This window comes from Cornus florida, unplaced genomic scaffold, assembly GCF_030987335.1.
Source record: "Cornus florida cultivar Cherokee Brave unplaced genomic scaffold, ASM3098733v1 CherokeeBrave_3.0.0_Hap2_Chr05, whole genome shotgun sequence".
Classification (NCBI taxonomy): Eukaryota; Viridiplantae; Streptophyta; class Magnoliopsida; order Cornales; family Cornaceae; genus Cornus; species Cornus florida.
The window spans coordinates 49,870,487-49,891,304 of NW_026775575.1; the positions used below are offsets into that span (position 1 = coordinate 49,870,487).

At 34.3% G+C, this 20,818-nt stretch overlaps 1 protein-coding gene across 1 annotated transcript; it reads left to right on the forward strand.

The window, feature by feature from the left end:
• Nucleotides 1-18,008: 18,008 nt before the first annotated feature.
• Nucleotides 18,009-18,629, forward strand: LOC132309260 (protein DMP7). The gene has a single exon (XM_059807581.1). The coding sequence runs from the start codon at nt 18,009-18,011 to the stop codon at nt 18,627-18,629; it is 621 nt and encodes a 206-aa protein (XP_059663564.1).
• Nucleotides 18,630-20,818: the final 2,189 nt, after the last annotated feature.

Here is a 20,818-nt window from a genome sequence, read left to right on the forward strand (position 1 = left end):
ACACCTCTTGCATCGGTATATCCTCAGCCACCCACCGATTCTGAGAATCATAAACACCATATATGAAGTTTCGGGCTCGCCTGCGTTTAGTAGTTGCATGAAAGAATTTGGTATTGCGATCTCCATGGTTTAACCGCTGAACTCTTGATTTATGTTTCCAGAAAAGCTCATCCTCAAGCCAACAAGAGCTTAAAAAATTTTCGGTTTGAACTACATCAGAATGGTTATAGTCCACAGTACATGCTTTAAATTTTCAAAGTCATGATTCCGCCCAAACAATTTACATACGGGAATTAGAATTCCGAGTTTTAACCCAATGTAAAAGATTAGCCTTACAATGCCTCAATTTCTAAGCCCAACAAAATTTAACAGAACCATGAACAGGAGTAGACCAAGCCCTAGCAACAATAGAAGCACAATCTTCAGTCAAATTCCAGCGGGCATCAAAGTGGAATTGGCATTTCCGTAATGTAACCACATGCCGAAGTTCTAACAATAAAGCATGATGATCAGAACCCACCACAGTGAGATGGGAAAATTGAGCTTGAGGAAAGAGACCAAGCCAATCCTGTGTCGCCACTGCCAGATCGAGCCGCTACTTAATATGTGCCATCCCATCACGTTGATTAGTCCAAGTGAAAGGAAAACCTGTAAACCCAATATCCACAAAAGCACAACATTCCAAGAGTAATCGAAAGGACTTAAGCTGCCAGCCCGTCGTAGGCCTCCTTCTACACTTTTCCAAAGCATGAAGAATATTATTAAAATCTCCAATAAGCACCAAACATCCAGACCATGACCTAGCCTGTTAAGTTAAATACCGCCATTGCATAGCCCGCAACCTATCAACAGTATTTGCATAAATAATAGACAACATCCATAAAGACTGATTAGAGGAAGAAATATTAGCAGTAATGAAAAATCGAGTTGTTTCCACAATCTGTAAATTAACATCCTCAGTCCACAAGAGCGCCAACCCCCCAGCAAAACCCACCGGCTCCACCAAACAACAATGAGGAAAACCCAATAATTTTTATACATGAACAATTTGACGCCAACCATTCTTTGTTTGGAGGAGACCTACAATATAAGGAGAATACTTACGAATGAGTTGTTGCACTTGGTGAACCGTCGCCGCCGAACCCAAACCTTAACAATTCCAAATAAGAATTTTAGGGACCCTGTAGGTTGAACAAAGAGAGCCTCAACTCGAGCATCTGCCGTTCGAACAAAGCCTCGCACAGCCGTGGACAAAGAAGGACCAGAAGAACTAACAAGGGAAGAGTTTAGCCATAGAGACGGACAAGACTCCATATTAGACTCCAGTTGAGACACCAAAGGCCGAAACGCCATAGAAAAAGAAGGGCTAAACTAATATAGGAGACTAACAAAGTGGGCCGTCAGTAGAAGGGCTAAAAAACCAACCTGACCTAAAGAATAATCAACCCATAATAGCCCAAAAAGAGCAAGCCCTGACCCAAAAAGAGTGACGTAGCACAACCCAATAACCAGCAGCCCAGGCCCAAGAGGGGTAACGTAGCAAGAACGCTGCTTTTGGGGGATTAGGGCCGCCGAAACCACCCTTGCAACACAATCGGCGCCGATACAGCGAACCCCCAAACACCGAACACACCCCAAAGAACTGAAACAGCAAAACAAAACAACACCGAAACCACACTTCACAAGAAAACGCCACCAACAGAAAAGAAATAGCAAAAAACCAGCCGTGCACAACCCCAAAATCACACAACCAAGAAGATCAAGAAAGAAAAACCGAGGAGAGCAACATCGAAACCACCCATAACAAAATAACCGGATGGGTAAACAAGACAACAATCAGCGAACAGCGAGATCAATCCACTACAACAACCTCTATCCATAATAGGAACACACGCCCAGCTAAGAATCACAGTGAAGAAATCTCAATTTCTTTGCACTTCCCAATTTTTATTTTTTTTAGATGTTTAAGAATTTAATTACCGATTCACACGGTTCGCCTCTTTAGTTGCTCTCAGACACTCTTACCCATACCTTAACCTTACATCTCCCTCTTCAATCTCCATTTCAAAGCCACGTATATTATAAATGGTGGAAGAAGATCTATCTCCATATGTATCCCACAGCATAGGCCGAAAGAAGAAGACAATCTTCAAACAACCTCTGATCCCTGAAAATATAGAAGACACACCGGAGTAATTAATTTCTCACCCTCTCTTCTTCATATTTCTTCCTTCCTCATCATATGTTCATACCTCTTGAGTTTTTTTAGATTCATGCAATAGAAACCCTAACCCTCATTCCCTAATTTAGTTTTTCTTTTTCTTTTTTTCATTTTTGGTTTTCTTGTAGCGTAAAATCAGATTTATGAAACTTAGAGAAAATATCAACAAGTGAGAAAGCAATTCCCTGTAGGCCCGTTTACTATCACTTTCGTACTTTTACTTTCTTCAAAAGTAAAATTATAATTTTTTATTTCTTAAACTGAAATTGAAAGTGAAATTATGTTTAGTAATATATCATGTTCATTAAAATTTTGAAAGCAAAATAACAAAATCAAGTTTAATAATTATGATTTTGCTTTTGTTTTTTACCATTATTGTGCACCCAGTTTTTTCTATTTTTTTCACCTGCATACCCAGTTCTATCATCTACCAATCCCCATCCCCAATCCCCAGCAATCAAACGTTGCAAAGTAGGCCTCATAAAAGGCATCAAAACAACCGATTTCATACTCTTTGAACCCTGTTGTGAGAGGCAGATTCCTTGTCTTAAAAGCCACGGGAATTGCACCATAGAGGAAGAATGTTTGGTTGTGTAAAAGGTAGATGAGTTTGGGATTTCTGCCAGTGGTAATTCCGGGAACGAGATTAGGGACAGAGTGGGGGAGCTGTTGAAAGTTTGAGGCTGAACAGCCAAATACATGGCAACTGAATCATGAGCCGAGATCATAAAGAGCATACTGCAAGTAGACCATCCCCAAGTTCAGTTCAGGTTCGCAATTGCTCCAATCACAGTGTAAAAAAAAAAAAAAAAAAAAAAAAAAACTCTGATCCCACCGCCGTGCAGTCTTAAATCGACAGAAATCTCAACCCATTATCTTCAAACCCATAACTTTCACCGAAACCCCTTTACCGCAACAACCACATCAGTGAGTCTAGGCGTCGTAACACGATCATAGCCAACACCAATTGGATGAGCCTTTTGCCGTTGTCGTCACTGCAGAATCTTTCATCGTCGTATTCGTTATTGTTGTGTGCCTAACTCTTTGATTTTGTGCTAAGGATTCAATGGTAAAAAAACAGAGGAAGGAAGAGAGGGGATTTTGTCCTGAGGATGAGAGAGGGAAAAAAATTCAGATTTAAGGAAAGCATAACTTACTTAAGTCCCATCATCACCGATATGGTGGTCACCGGCGATGCTGATCGACGAATCATCTTTGTCGAAGTTGCCCATCCAGTGGCCATCGTGGTGGTACATGGGAGAGAAAATACTGGGTATTGTTATAAATGGCGGAACAGAGCGTCGTTTGCAATAGCAGAAGTAATTCCTCCGCTACAGTGGAGAAAACAAGAAAGTGAGGATTTCTCACTTTCTCATCTCTTCACAAAATTAGAAAGTACTTCCTTAAAACAAAAAAGTGAAAGTATTTTATTAAACATAATTTTTACTTTTGATTCTCAATTTTAGGAATTGAAAATAAAAATCAGGAATCATTCCTGTTAGTAAACAGACCTTGTATGTTTTTTTTGGATTTAGGAATAGGTTGCTCTTCAAAACTTAGGTCTGGTTCAAAGCATAAAATAGATCCCACCCCTGCCATATCAGCATTTTCTCTTTATTTATCTTATAAATTCATTTATTCAGTTGGAGAGGTCTAGCTCAGACCTTTTTTTTTTTCTTTTTTTTTTTTATGTTTAACTGAATATATACTTTTATTAGATATGGTTCTAAAGTTATGTGTATATTATTTTAATATTTTTTTAGGTACATATTAGAACTTTAGATAGGGTTCTAAAGTCAATAATAATGAGATTCCAAAATTTTCATTCTATTTTCTCACAATTTTTCAGTAGCTGAACAAAGCTTTTATAATGGCATTTTTTTTTTTCTTTTTTTGGTACTCACACACACATGTCTCTTCTAAGACTTGAACTCCGGACCTCCCTTTGGGAAGTAAGAGACTGATACCGCTAGGCCACTGGCCCGTTGGTAATGTGTATTTAGTTTACTTTCCATTACAAACATGTTGCATACTATCATATTTTTATTTGCTATTTATTATCTATATTTGATTAGGTGTTATTGTGTCTATTTTTTTTTTTTCTTTTGTAATACGTAGATGAATTCTCGAAATGCTGACATCAAGGAAGTTGGGAAGCGCAAACGAAGACTCGCATCATCAGTTTAGGTGTACTTTGATATACTTCTGATTGATGAAGACAACAAGGAAAAATGAATGTAAGAAGTACGGGGCTATGTATATTGCTGATAGCCAGTATAGTACTGGTAACTTGAGGCGACATATGGTCTATTGTGTTAAGAGGGATACATGACATAGGTCAGTTACTTATATCTCCAGTTACTCTTTTTTTATTCAGCTAAAAATAAGGAAGTACTATAATTTTTTGTTGTACGTTTTAATATAGATACAATGAAGCTTCAAGTTGATGACTTGACTCAAAATGTTATGCAACCAAATATCAACAATGATGACCCTCCTTTAGCTCAATCTTTCAACACTGTTTGTATGACCAAAAATTAAAAATTCAATAGGTAATCACACTCTTCTTTTGGTGGTGCTAGAAATTGAAAATTTAAAGGTTTTAAAGAAAATCTTTTGGCTTCTACTTTACAATTCAAGTTGTTGTTTTGTCATTATTGTGAATGGTAAACAATGTCTGTCAAGCAAAGCTAATGCTTAGATATAAATTTGAAATGGGGTTTTAGAGTTGAGAACAAGAAGATATTTGTTAAATCCCTAGTTACTCCATCCAAGTATGTAAAAATGAATTAATTATAGCAAGTGTGACATTTTGATTTTGTGCTGACATTTTATTATATTCATATCAATATATCAAATTGTATTTTGTTATTGAATTTTTTTTTTGTGTGTGTTTTAGTAAGTCATGTTCTTTGGTATTCAAACTTTCAATAAATTTTCATGTGGTTGTTGTAGTTTGGTGGAAAAATTATATTTTAATTATTTTGCTTATTTATGCCATTTAGTCTACATCAATTATCTATTTAAAATCAAATAAAAAATCTGGCTTAATCAATTCTCTAAGTTGCTACTGCTTTAGTTTTTTTTTTTTTTTGGCTTCTTTTTGCATGCAACAGCATGATGCCATCCGGAAGAATTTTAAGAAAAGTGATGAGTTAGACACATCATGAAGACGAAGATGATATATATTGACGGTGGCTGTTCCTATACGCCAAAATATGTAGTGAATCTAGGTTCAAGAAAAACTTTTTGGGTCAAGTTTAAATTTATAAAAACCATTACTAGCACTACTACTAACGTAGCAAGAGTGAGTAAGGGTCGTCCCAAGGGATTAGAGGGTTACTAGTAAGGGAAACAATGCTTAGGGTTAGTAGGTCGAGTGATCAAAGGTAGATTGTTTGGTTGATTAAACTACAATTAAGATTAAGCAAACTCAATGTAAAACAAGTAATTAAATGATAGAGAAAATAAGAGAGAGAGGTCTTGAGACTTAGAAATCACCACTAAGCATCACCTTTCTATACACTCAATTCACAATTAATGAGGGGGAAAACATATGTTGCAACAATAGTGAATGTGTGTGGTTGTTTTAACAAGCATGGATGACCAATTAAGTATATATTGTCTAAACAACACAATGAATAGCACAATACATCAAACTAAGTCATTAATCATTCTTTAAGCTCACAATCCAAACACATCACATAATTAGATAAATATACTACTTGCATTCAAAAGTATGGAACATCAAACAATAAGCATAAATTGTCCTCCCATTTAACAACTAAGGTAGCTACACTACACCTAAGCTAATGACATGGAAATTAAACTAATTAAACTAAGGGAGAGGCACAATCCATCAAGAAATGAGTATAAACCATCAAATAAACCACAAGAGCATTCTATTTAGCACTATGTCTTGACAATTTCTAAATCTTATAGCATCAACACACATAGACATGCATCAACAACACAAGAGATAGAGATAAACACATGAACATCTATTATAGCATACATAGATATATGGATAGAATGAAATGATCAATTGGAAGAATTTGTTGGTAAAATATATGCTTAATGTGACTTTTAAGATATAACAACCCTTATACTAATATGTCATGAGATAATTAACAATATACTAATAAATCATTAATTAAATATGCAACTCTATATTTAATTAAATATACAAAATAAAGCAATAAAATAATAATAATATGCAAGGAATGAACCTGGACCGAGGCTAGTATTGGATACTATGTCCTTAAGACAGATTCGCCCCGCTATGGTGCTAACAGACTCAGTGGCGTCTATCTCCCAGGATACAACGGTCTACATCCACCAGTAGCAGCACTACAAACTCGTGGATACGGCGAACCTCCTCCGTGTAATACTCTCTCTGACTCAAAAATGCATCTATATACTATATAAATGCTGAATTGGGTGTAATCCGAACCAAATGGTTCGGACCAATCTTAATATAGCTTGATGAAATTGGATTAGGATCGAAGTGGCTCGAACCACTTAACCTAAGGTTTGAACCCACTTGGGTTGGGTTCTAGTCTAGAGAGGGAGATAGAAGAAAATGAAAATGAATGAATTGCAAATGATCTAAAGGGGGGTATTTATAGAAACAGAAATGCCTTTTCGAATGGGGTGCGTCTTTTCATCATTGGACACAACCATTGCAATAGGTTGCAATGGTTCACATGGTGTCTATTCACCACTAGACACATCCATTCCAATAGGTTGCAATGGTTCACATGGTGTCTGTTCACCAATAGACACATCCATTCCAATAGGTTGCAATGTGTCTTTTCGAGTGGGTGCAACTATGGGTTATGATGGTTCGGAAAAAGGTGTAACCCTTTGGAAAAAACTAAAAGTGGTTTTTTTAATTTAAAAGGTGTAACCTTTTAGAAAAACTAAAAAGTGGTTTTTTTAATTCAAAAAAAAAACCACCCAAAAACCCCACTCATTTGTGAAACCCATTTAAATAAGCCCAGCCCAAAATTAGGCCCAATCCAAAATTCCAAAAAAGAATAATCTGGACTTTACAATTAGGCCCAAGCCCAAGCCCAAATCCTAAACTCAGCTTATTTAAATTTCAATTTGTTTCAACATTTTTTCCATGTGGGACAAACACTTCCCACATTTTGCATACCCATTTAGGCTTATCAAAACACTACACTTTGGAGCTAATTTCTCATTCATCCGGAAATGGATTTCAGAAAGTAAATATACCATGTTCATCTCCTTGCGAAGAGAAACGCGCTTGTCTAGAGATCCGTAAAAAATTATTAGCAGAATCTATTTCAAATCTCATCCAAAGTTTATGTTTTTAATGCCCCCATTTCCAACAATCCCCCACATGAATGGAAATTTGCGTAAAATGCAAAAGATGATCATGCAGACACTAGAGAGAGTATAATCGAAAAGTTACTGCATCAGGATAGGTGGCTTTTGGCTTTGAACCTTCCCTAGTGTATTGCTATCGGATTTACTTGCTACCCAGTGAACGCGATGTCTTGAACTGTTCAGCCGTTTGTGTAAACCAAGACAATAACAAACACACAGTAGCTTTCCTCACAAAGTTGGTTCTCATTGTTGTGTTCATTTTGGCCCTGAACAAGTCCTGGTATTCAATGAGTGCTCTAAAAAACTTAGCCTTTATAGTTCTCATAGAAGCGGCCTTACTTCACACTCATATAGGTGACTTCTTATTAAGAGTATCCTACCAAACCCCACTTGAATTTTCAAGGTATAAGAGTCATTAAAAGCGTAGCTTATCCTGATCATCGCTGTAGGCAGCACTGTCTCATCATAGAAATGGGTAGAAGATTTATATCTTCCCAGTGCTTCTGGTGAGTCACTCAGAATTTCTATTGTCCCTTTGAACCTAGATCTTGGGATCTCCAGTCAGCTAGGTTGGGTTTCCATTAAGGTGACTCGTTAGCTTTCGGCTTTAAACCCCATTCCCCTTGATGAACTGTACAATTGCTCTCTAGTACAACCTTCAATTTTATATGTGGCCACAAGGTTGTGTTTAGAAATATTACACTCTGCAGAGATTTCTCCAGGTGAGAGCAACTGTATACTTTGTGCCCTAAAATTGCTTATTGTTAGCAATATCATTTTCTTTAGTGGCACAGGTGTAGACTTACTTTGAATTTTCCTCTAAGTGAAGTCTATTGACTTCCCTATTTGATTTATTCAAAGTTTCTAACTTTGAGTTATATTAAGAACATAGAACTACACCTTTAATATAAAAGACATATCCACTATTGGATTTGAAGTCTTTAATATCCCATATCCAGATTGCATCACTGTTACACCTCCAATTTAGTTAGATACCTCGATCTATGCAATATTGGATTTAGGGTGTATCTCAACTACCCAATTTATTGTTTTTTAGTGATCCGATCCTGGATTGAAAATGTGCAATTAAACACAGTTATTAAGATGCCTTGTAATCTCAACCAATGATATTCTTTGACTAGTATTTATATTTGAGATTTACATCTACAAAAGTTAGCTAGGCTTTTGTTATCATAACTAGTATTATCTCAATCTCACTCTATTGAGAATATACTATGTTATTAGATGTTAAATCTTTCATATCAAATATACTAATTAGTATATCATTAATAATTTTTTTTTTTTTAAGGCATACAATGACTTATACATCACATTTATGTCATTGTCTTGGTACTAGTTTTAATCCACTCAAGGACTTATAAGCTTGCACACTTTACTCTTCAACTAGAACAAATAACTCAGCTCTTCTGCTGGAAAAAGAACTTTTCTAGTTGTTCCATAATATTTTCCTCATAGGAAACAACATGCACTATTGTTATAATACTATAAATGATTTTTGGTTCTATCCATAATTTCTTAGGATTAAGAACCCTACATTTATAAGTATTTCTGTTAAGATGAGTGACTCGTAACAAATTTCATCTATGGATAATATCTCCCCACAACTTTGGGATAATCCTGAAATTTTATCTCTAATGTATTTATTATGATTTTTTAACTATGAAAGTACCATATATTAAATACTTCACCTCATCTACCTTTTCAAGGTTCCATATTCGCTTCTCAACAAGCATATACAATAGTCTCTAGTGCATATGTACTCACTTTATCTTTAGCATATTCTTATAATAATTCACCGACATTACCGTGAATTAATGCTAAAGATATTAATTACAATGGGTTCTAATTAATATTTGCTTTTACTTCTTTTATATTTGTAAATTGAGTTATTCACGTTTAGGTTCATATTAAGTCAGTCATATTAACATGTTATAACCTTTCATGTGTCACACATCACATAACTCAATCATTTAAGAAAACAATTATCTTATTATTTAAGCTTTGGATACAATCACCACAGAGTGAGCACTCACTTCTTAGCTATCATTACTAGTCAAAAGTGAGTTCTTAACTATCATTACTAGCTTAGATTAAGTACACTCTTCTCATATTTCACTACTAGGTTATGATGAGCACCCCCTTTTTAGCTATTACCGCTAGCTTGAAGTTAAGTTTGTTTAGCTATCAATTCTAGTAGTTCATAGTTTTAGTACACACTTATCTAAGTAGTCTACCTTGGTAGTAGAGTAATTTGTTTTAAAGAATATTCTTCAAAAACTACTACTTTATAAGTAGTATTATTCCCTCCTACATGAGCAGATATGATGAATAGCTCAAATAGCTTATGGCTAAAATAGCTACTCATCACCCTCGTGTTTTTTACTATCAAGTTGAGAGTTAGAACCAACTAACAGATTTTCCATCTTCCTCTTAGGTTCTGTGCACCTCATTAATCATTTTAGCTTATAACTAAGCTACCTTGTTTGCAACTCAGTAACATTTTAGCTTTTAGCTAAATTGTACATTAGAGTTAACTAGTTTGATTTAGCTTGTCTCAGTGTACTAACTTAGTGTATCCATAACATTAAACTCTTTAGAGTTATTGAAAAATCTTTTCTTATTTAGCCCATTCACAGCTATACGTGTCTTAGACACTAGTATAGATCTTTCTCCCTTGACTATTGGAAGAATTGACATACTTAGACTAATCAATTTTTATCTGTTGTATTAAATACACAAACCTGTCATGAACTCATACAAAATTAATAATATCACACATTAAATAAGCTATATTGTAAAATTAAATTACTACGCACACTAAGTAATTCAACCATATATCTCAATATTATAATTTCAAATAATAAACTTTTGTAAAAATAATATTGAATTTGCATAACAATATAGTTTCATATTATATCACATGATTAATTATATCACATAATTAATTTAAGAAAAAAAGATTTGTGGCTCATTCTCCAATAAACATACTAGAAAATTAGGACCAAAAGATGTAGACGTTCTAGCCTACAAGAAAATGATATGCACTGATGTTATAACCTATCAAAGGTTTTATGTAACGATCCACTCCATCACATAGTATGATATTGTCCACTTTGGGATCAAGCCCGCACGATTTTATTATTGGATTTTATCTCAAAAAGTCTCGTACCAATTGGAGATAACACCACTACATAAAATCACTTTACCTTTCCCTTACGTAGGTGGTGTGGGACTGTGCACCTGTAACTTGCTCAATGTGATAACATGTCAGTGCCTCTTGCACCCGCCCACGGCACACCCACCCACAAGGTTGCCACATTATAGGTCTCACTTTAACTTTCTTAGGAGAAAATACAACCTTAATTAGACACCCCCACATTTTTAAGAATTTATAAGAAGGTCTTTGAATTTTTTATAATTCATATGGTGTCACATTTCTAAGGTTTCATCTTTGTTTCGTGGCAAATACACATAACGGTATCTTGTGCAACCAATGATAAAAGTAACGAAGTATCTTTTTTCACCTCTAGTGGATACATGTTTAAGGTAATGTCATATACTTCATAATATCATATTACAAAAGTAAATAATTCAACCAATATTGAATAATTCAATAATCCACTTATATAACATGCTTCAATTTCACATAATATTGAATGCATTAATATTTAACATATTATCATATAATAATGTATATAACATTATTTTATCATATCTCAACTATTAGTATAATATCTACTTGTTTATATCTTAAATAGAAACATATAATAAAATCGACGCAAGGAAGGATTCTGTCTTAAGATTGTTGGTAAAATATATGCTTAATGTGACTTTTAAGATATAACAACCTTTATACTAATATGTCATGAGATAATTAACAATATGCTAATAAATTATTAATTAAATATGCAACTCTATATTTAATTAAATATACAAAATAAAGCAATAAAATAATAATAATAATATGCAAGGAATGAACCTAGACCGAGGCTAGTATTGGATACTATGTCCTTAAGACAGATTCGCCCCGCTATGGTACTAACGGACTCAGTGGCGTCTATCTCCCAGGATACAACGGTCTACATCCACCAGTAGCAGCACTACAAACTCGTGGATACGGCGAACCTCCTCCGTGTAATACTCTCTCTGACTCAAAAATGCATCTATATACTATATAAATGCTGAATTGGGTGTAATCCGAACCAAATGGTTCGGACCAATCTTAATATAGCTCGATGAAATTGGATTAGGATCGAAGTGGCTCGAACCACTTAACCTAAGGTTTGAACCCACTTGGGTTGGGTTCTAGTCTAGAGAGGGAGATAGAAGAAAATGAAAATGAATGAATTGCAAATGATCTAAAGGGGGGTATTTATAGAAACAGAAATGCCTTTTCGAATGGGGTGCGTCTTTTCATCATTGGACACAACCATTGCAATAGGTTGCAATGGTTCACATGGTGTCTATTCACCACTAGACACATCCATTCCAATAGGTTGCAATGTGCCTTTTCAAGTGGGTGCAACTATGGGTTATGATGGTTCGGAAAAAGGTGTAACCCTTTGGAAAAAACTAAAAGTGGTTTTTTAATTTAAAAGGTATAACCCTTTAGAAAAAACTAAAATATGGTTTTTTAATTTAAAAGGTGTAACCTTTTAGAAAAACTAAAAAGTAGTTTTTTTAATTCAAAAAACCAACCACCCAAAAACCCCACTCATTTGTGAAACCCATTTAAATAAGCCCATCCCAAAATTAGGCCCAATCCAAAATTCCAAAAAAGAATAATCTGGACTTTACAATTAGGCCCAAGCCCAAGCCCAAATCCTAAACTCAGCTTATTTAAATTTCAATTTGTTTCAACATTTTTTCCATGTGGGACAAACACTTCCCACATTTTGCATACCCATTTAGGCTTATCAAAACACTACACTTTGGAGCTAATTTCTCATTCATCCGGAAATGGATTTCAGAAAGTAAATATACCATGTTCATCTCCTTGCGGAGAGAAACGCGCTTGTCTAGAGATCCGTAAAAAATTATTAGCAGAATCTATTTCAAATCTCATCCAAAGTTTATGTTTTTATTGCCCCCATTTCCAACAGAATTAAACCACACAAATTATTGAATAAACAAGATCTATGTAAATAAATATGTCAAAACATGTATTACAACACAAATCCCCTAAAAAATACATAAATCAAGGTAAAGAAAACATGTTTAGGGATAACTCTAGCCCTAAGAAGATGTCTAGCCACTCATGAATGGTGTCCTCCAACCCTCAAGGGCTATCTCCATGGTAGAAGTGCTCTTCTTCTTGAGGAAGATGGAAAACCTCTCTAGGATGTGTCTCTAGCCTCCTCTTCTCTTTTTTTCCTCTCTAAGAATTGTATCTATCTACTCTAAGAAGCATATATCAAAACTATCCAAGAACTCTTTGTAAAAGTAGCTCCTATTCTTTATATATGTAGCTCAAAAATCACACCCAATGGTCTAGGCTCGTACACAAGGGCTCCTCCAATGATTGCACAATGAGACAACTTTTAATGAGCTGGAAATATATTTTTTTCGCATTTAAGAAGGTTCGATCGATCGAACCTGTGCTGTGATCGATCGAACATGACTGAGATCTATCAAACTTTGGCTGGATCGATCCTCCCATGGCGGCGCCTTTTTGGATAAGGACAGATCTAAGATATTTTGGAGAAAGAGACAAAAGTGGTAGGTAGGGTGGTACAACAAGATAAGATGGAATCTTTTCGATCGATCTGAGCATCGTTGGATCGATCGAACTTTGTGGGATCTTTGGATAAGGACAACAGGGCTTGGATCCATCTTGGAGAGTCTAGATCGATGAACTTTCGATCGATCGAAGTATTCTTGAGATCGATCGAACATGCTGATTTCCACACTTTGCTTCAATCTGCTTCCACTTTGCTCATTTCTTCCATCCAGCTTGAGTCAGCTTCTTTTAAGCTCTTATTTGACCGAATTAGCTTATTTTGGGGATAAGCACCTAAAAAGGGCAATAACACGAAATTAGTTTAAAACGAGAAAGTAAGATAGGTAAAGGTCCTAAAATACCTAAGCTTAAGTGATTTATGCGCACTTTTCAGCGCTCATCATGTGTGTGTGTGTGTGTGTGTGTGTGTGTGTGTATATATATAGTTCCTTTGCATTGTACTTGGCTTTTGGGGAGGTTGATGTTTTTCTTTTTCTTTTGAATATTTAGGCTTTGTAATAACTTTCTAAATTTTTGTCTTTTAATTTATTATCGTATGGCCTAGTCAGTAATTTGGCTGAATTCTAAGTTTTTTTTTTTCTTTTTTTTTTTTTAGTAATTATTGTTTGATTGAGTAAATAGATCATTAAACGGGTTAAAAGACCATTTAAGTTAAACAGGTCTTTAAATTAGTCGGGTCGTGTTGTGTATTACACTAACCATTTATTAAACGGGTTATATATGTCGTGTCGTGTCGTGTCACTCGTGTACTAAATAGGTCGTGTTTGTGTTGGAAATTCTTGACACGATTATTAAACGAGTCGTGTTCGGGTTGACCTATTTAGTAGAATACCCCAATATCAACACGACATGATTACGACCCATGAATACAAATTGCCACCCCTAGTCATATATGAGAGTTGAGAGTTGAGACAAATAATCACTATATTTATTAGTTGCGTTTTTTTTTTTTTTTTCTAGGTTTTTTCGTTGATATAGAAATTAAAATTTTTCATTTTCTTTTCTTTCACCTATATATAAATTTTAAAAAATTTCATGTTCATCTTTCTTTCTTTTGTATCTAATTACAAACTTTTCATCCAAATTTAATTGTTTAAAGATGATTATCACCAAATAAAAATAGATTTATTAGATTTTTCTATCGAAAAAGTTATTTAATTTAATATAATGCGCCGTTCATACATTATATATAACATGTGATTCTCTATTTGAGAGAGGGAACATCATCATTCGTAATAGAGCCAATGTAGGCCTAGGGTCATTCCCCCACTCTTTATAATATGTGGTGTGTGTGTATATATATATATATATTTCTCTCGAACAATGGTTGATTTTAGATTCAAAACAAGAAATAATATATATCTCTACTTGAGTGGGAAAGAGGGAAGGGTCAATTATTATTGCGTTGCATCATTTTCTTTTCTTTTAAACCTTAAACACATGTTGATATTTTATTGGCCACCTAATTATAAGAAGAAAGATCCTACTTATGCGGCCTAATACCAACATTGTTCTTAAAACATTGCTAGCTCAGGGAACTAATAAATCATTTGTACAGGTCTCACAACCATTATATTAGAGAGATCCAAAGATGCTATCACATGTAGTTTGTAGAAGATGAGAGAGAGTGGGAGACTAATAGATAAGTTTGATTTAGAGAACGTGAAAAGATTAGGAGTAATTTAGAGAGATCCAAAGATGCTATCACATGTAGTTTGTAGAAGATGAGAGAGAGTGAAAGACTAATAGATAAGTTTGATTTAGAGAACGTGAAAAGATTAGGAGTAATTTTGGTACATAAAAAATACAGTAGGGTAAGTTTTCAAATCCCTTCGAATCCTCCCAATTTTCCTAGGATTTTTCCAAGTTGTGAAATTTCTCCAGAAATCTTATCAAATTCCCAATTCTTTTAAAATCCCAGCCTTTACAAACATATGACATACCTTTCCAAGCCCAATTCCAATTAAATCCTCCCATTCCAAACACAATTAGGAACCGTATAATTAATGGATTTGAAATTGAAGAAAATTTGATTCAAATTAAATTTCTTCCAATTTCAAAACGTCAATTTGGTACCCCCAAACGCATCAAAGACATCAAATTCCCAATTCTTTTAAAATCCCAGCCATTCCAAGTATATGAAATACATTTCCAAATCCAATTCCAGTTAAATCCTCCCATTCCAAACACAACCAAGAACGGTATAATTAATAGATTTGAAATTGAAGAAAATTTGATTCAAATTAAATTTCTTCCAATTTCAAGACGTCGATTTGGTACTCCCAAACGTATCATAAGGCTTGTTAATGATGTTAGAAATCTTGAGTGAGATTTGTGACACTAAATAATAATATTTTAAATAAGTATAACACATAATGTACTTTATTAGAAGCCCTTTTTTTTAGTACAGAAAAATCTTTAAATTTATCTTAATACATCTTTAAATTTATCTTAATACAACATGCAGGTATCAATAATTCTATATTTTATGAAATGGCTTGATAAATTCTAAAGTACTGGGAACCTTTTCTTTTTTTTTTTTTGTCGAAAAATCAAGCAAGTATATAATATATTTAGTAAAATGTACAGAGGAAAAAGAGAGGCCAACCCATACAAACAAGGAGCATGGGGTAGCAACTCAAAGAAGTGGCCCAACAAAGGAATTGGACCCAAATCAAAACAAGACCATGCAGCATGGCTAGTGAGAGCCCATTGCCAAATCAACTAGTCCTTGCTCCCGTATTAGAGGTATCTTGAGAATCGTTTGTATTAAATTATGCACGCTTAATGTTGTGATTTAGATTCAATCACGTCATCCTTTTATTCAACTTTATTACTTAAATTTAATTTTTTTTTTAAAAAAAAAAAATTCACTTGAAATGATGACGTGACTAAATCTAAACTGCAGGATTGGGGTTTGCATAATCCAATAGCGAAATTATCAATCAGAGAATCATTTCCCAACTCTTAGCAATGGCTATTCAATGCTCCGGCCGACTAAGTGGGAGGTCTCTGGTAGGGCTCCGACGAGGAGAAAATGAAATCCTTTATAACTAAGTTTTTGATTAGTTAGAGAGAAGAAAAAGATTTTACAAGACATAGTGGACCACTGGCACAAGAAGTAATGTTACTTCGGATTTGAAAAGAAAAACAATCTCTTTGTACGTAGAAGTAAAATTGCATATATCAAATCCTTCTCCATGCTATCCAACCTCAGCTATGTAAATTGAAATGTTGCTTCTTATATTGGTATACTAGTTAAAAGAAAAAGAACAGAAAAAAATTATTTGACTCCAACCTTCACTATAACAAAAATGATTATTTACTGCATTTAAACTTTAAACCTTGTAAAAAAGTAAAAATTTTATTTTTGAAACTAAATTTTATATTAAAAACTAAATATTAGTTTCAAATAAATTTTTAAAAGAAAACTTCATATTTACCATATTTTCTTTTTTATTTACTGCGATTAATTAACGTGTTTAATTAATGTCTAATTTCCTAATTTAAATTAAATTTATAAGGCACATGACTCACGTTTTTTCCTTCAAAAAACCCGTGAGCGAAAATCACTCAAGAAGAGAACTCCATAGTCTTCTTCACGAGAAAACCCTAAACAATTGAGCGTGGATTGATGATTAAGTTTCGATTGAACGTCGATTTTTTATCATTGATTGTAAACCTACAATCCGAATATATATATCTGAGAGTTTGAGCTTCCGAGTATTTCAAAGAGCTTTATTGGAATTATATCATCACAATCACCGTCTTCATGGTGTTTTTGGTCTTCGCCTTGTTATTCGTCCTTCGATCATCGGCTGAATTTTAATTAGAACCTCTGCAACTTCTGGTAATTAAATTTGTCTCCTTCGATCATAGGCATATATGGAGTTACATAGGTTTCAGTTATTGGTTCATCAACATAAGCAAATTACTATCAACATAAGCAAATTACTATGTTATAAACATATATAGTTGTACCACCTAAATGTAGGTTAACTAATTTTTGGACTAATTTAACCCTGGTAGATGTGTTAAACTATTACTCTTCTTTTTTAAAATAATAAATAAATACGTAAATTAACATGACAAGACTTGAAGTGAATATATATGAGATCATACAAGAGCGGTAAACCTAATTAACCACCTATTTAACAATGCTTTAACATATACTAACCAATAACAACTCCAAATTGTCAAGAAATTCTGTTAACTCTCCCATTCACTAGCTGTTCTGAAGCACCCTAACAAGTAACTACAACCAAACGTTACCTAATGAAACTCCCTATTTGCAGTAAATAACTACACAAATTAAGCCTTTATTTTCACCATGCACGAGTTAGTTTTCCAACTGTTACATTAGCCTTTACAATGCAACTTCAATGTATAAAAACAAAAACCAACTCCTCAAACAAATTAATTCCTTATTAAGTTGAGACTCTTCTTAGATTTGGCTATTCCCTCTCCCACTTCTCTCCCTCTCTCTTACACACACAAGTACAACATATTTGTTGATCAACCCAATTTGTGAAGTTAAACAAGCTTTTAAAGTGGTTTGCAGAAGATTACGTGTATCTAGAGTTTGCGAACAATAGTAGAATATTCTAAAGTGACTAGCGGGTGGATTGATTCTAAGTTAGCAGAAAAATAGACACCTTAGCTTCCATAGGGATGGCTCTAGAAGAAGAGCAACAACCCCTCTTGGAAGATGAACCTACACAAACAAAAACTGCAAAACCAAGGAAGAAACTAACAGTGAAAGCCCTTAGAAAGGCCTTTAAAGGAACAGCCCACTTGTCCAATCATCTCCCCTCCGGTTCAGTCATGGCATTCCAAATCCTATCGCCCATCTTCACAAACCAAGGCCAATGCCACTCCCCGCAAAGCCAATCCAAGACTCTCGCCCTCCTCGGCTTCTGCGGCCTCTCGTGCTTCCTCCTGTGCTTGACGGACAGCTTCAGAGACGAGCGAGGGAAGGTCCGGTACGGGCTGGCCACGTTCCGGGGCTTGTGGGTTATGGATGGCTCGGTCATGGCCATTCCACCCGAGGAGGCAGCCAAGTATAGGCTTAGGTTCGCTGATTTCTTCCATGGGTTCATGTCGATGCTGGTTTTCGCGGCGGTTGCTTTGTTTGATCAGAATGTTGTGAAGTGCTTCTTTCCGGTGCCGTCTGAGGAGGCTAAGGACTTCCTTGCGAAATTGCCTATTGGCGTTGGTGTTGTTTGCAGCCTCTTGTTTGTTGCCTTCCCTACCAATCGACATGGGATTGGCTTCCCTCTCTCTCGTCACTAACTAGCTAGTTAATTCATTATATTTTCTTATCACTATATATATATATATATATATATATATATATATCATGACAATGTGAGAAATTAATTTATAAAGATGTTTGTTGTGCAATGGATGTCCCATTTCATTTGCCTCACTCTGAGGCTTGGAATATGGTTGTCTATTATTATTATTGTTTTTTAATGTGCAACGTACAGACCCGGACGAATCACAAACACAATCATGACAGAAAATGTAAAATCATGCATAACATGATATACAAAAGTTTACATAGTTCGGCATATAATTTACATGTATGGTAAAAATCCGTGAACACCGGGTTTCACTGTGTAAAGAAAACGGAGATAGCAAGTTATCAAGCCTCCAAGCTTTAATTTGTCTCTCTCACACTTTCTATTTCAGCTTTTTAGTGTGCAATTTAGGCTGGGTAACCCATTTCCACTCAAACCCAACCCAAAATTTTGAAACTTGGACTTTAAAATTCACAAATCGGGCTGGGTTACCATGTTGCCCAACCCAAAACCCTATATATATATATATATATATATATATATTTAACTTCCAAATCTTTTTTATTTTTTATTTTTTAAAAAAACCTTCAAATTAAATTATTATCAAGCCAAATAGGTCCTAGGAATGTATGGCCTTCTTGGCTTCCAAGCGGCTGCATCTTATTGCTTTTTAGTTTCTGATATATATTTTACAAATCATGGTGTGAATGAAAATTGTCAGAGAATTATTTTCTTTTTTCTTTTCTTTTAAAAGTTCAGGTGATATATAGATGGTCTTTGCAATGTTAAAGAAATTCAAAGAGAAAAAATGGCAGGATCAATGAATTGAAAACTAAATTTTTCTGGAAAAAAAATATATATATTTGATTTTCAAGCTGAGGAAACTGCATATTTGTTTGAAAAAATAAAATTAAAATAAGATAAGTTTTATTTTTGTTGTATTAATGAAAATTAGAAGCACACAAAAATTAATAATTGAATATTTAAGTTATAATATCAACGGGTTCGTGAGAAAAAAAAAAAATTAAAGTTTTCAAATTGAGATGTAATTTACATATTTGAAAGGAAAAAAAAAAGGGTTGAATGGGTCAACCCGAGTCCGAAAAAATTTGGATTTGGATTACTTGAAAGCCCATATCTAGGGTGACATTGGGCTAGCCCAACCCAACCCGACTTTGGATTGATTTTAGGTTGGGACCGGGCTGGGGTGGGCTTGCCCAACTTGCATCTCTTTTCACGGTCTATTTGACACCAACAAACCCTTGCAACCTTATATAGAGGGGCAGTGCCATGATTTGGTTTCTTTGGGTTGGGTTGGGGAGGGGTGTTACAATAAGTTAATTGTGTTTTCTTTACCAATGAAAACCCAAAATAGAAAAGGATTGCAACATGTCTTAAATTTTTAGAATAAATTTAAAGAATAAATGAATAAAAAATGAATAAGAAGAGAGGAAAGACGGTTACTCCATATAACTTATACATGAGTGCAAGAAAAAGAAAAAAGAAAAAATAAATAAAAAGAAAAAATTTGAGAGAATTTTGAAGGCAAAAAGTTAAGTTTTGATTGAATAAAGGAAATACAATTTTTTTTAATAAACAATCCAAAGAAATTTTAAAAAGAATAAGAGTAAGAAGGAAAAGACATAATTATTATTATTTTTATAAAAAAAAAAAAAAATTTATGGGTGCAGTTTATAATTTTTTACAAGTTGTACACTCCTCTCCCCCCATATATATATATATTTATTTTTTATTTTTTTTTGAGAGAGAGAGAGAGAGGTGTGGTACTGAAGCCGTTGCCCTCTGTCTTTCATCAAGTAATTATTATTTATTATTATTATTATTATATAGTACGTGTATCAACTCCATAACATATATACTATTTAAATTAAAAGTGTCATTCAAAAACAAGATTTCAAAGATCTACCTTCCGAATTCCTGCCATTACCATCATATCTTTGAAGCTTTTATTACGTAAATTGACCTAACTAAATTATGTTGCCATGCATTAATAATTTAATATTGTACCTAGTACCAAATTAGAGGGCAAAAAGAGTGACAGTTCGTCAATCCATTGCGACACCTTGTTTTCAAAGCTGACCCCTGCCAATTAATATATTAAATTCATTTATAATATGGTCCATCCATGCATTAATCTACTTTATTTTTCCATGAACG

Coding starts and splice junctions, on each gene's coding strand:
- LOC132309260 (XM_059807581.1), top strand. CDS start 18,009: ATGGCTCTAGAAGAAGAGCAACAACCCCTCTTGGAAGATGAACCTACA.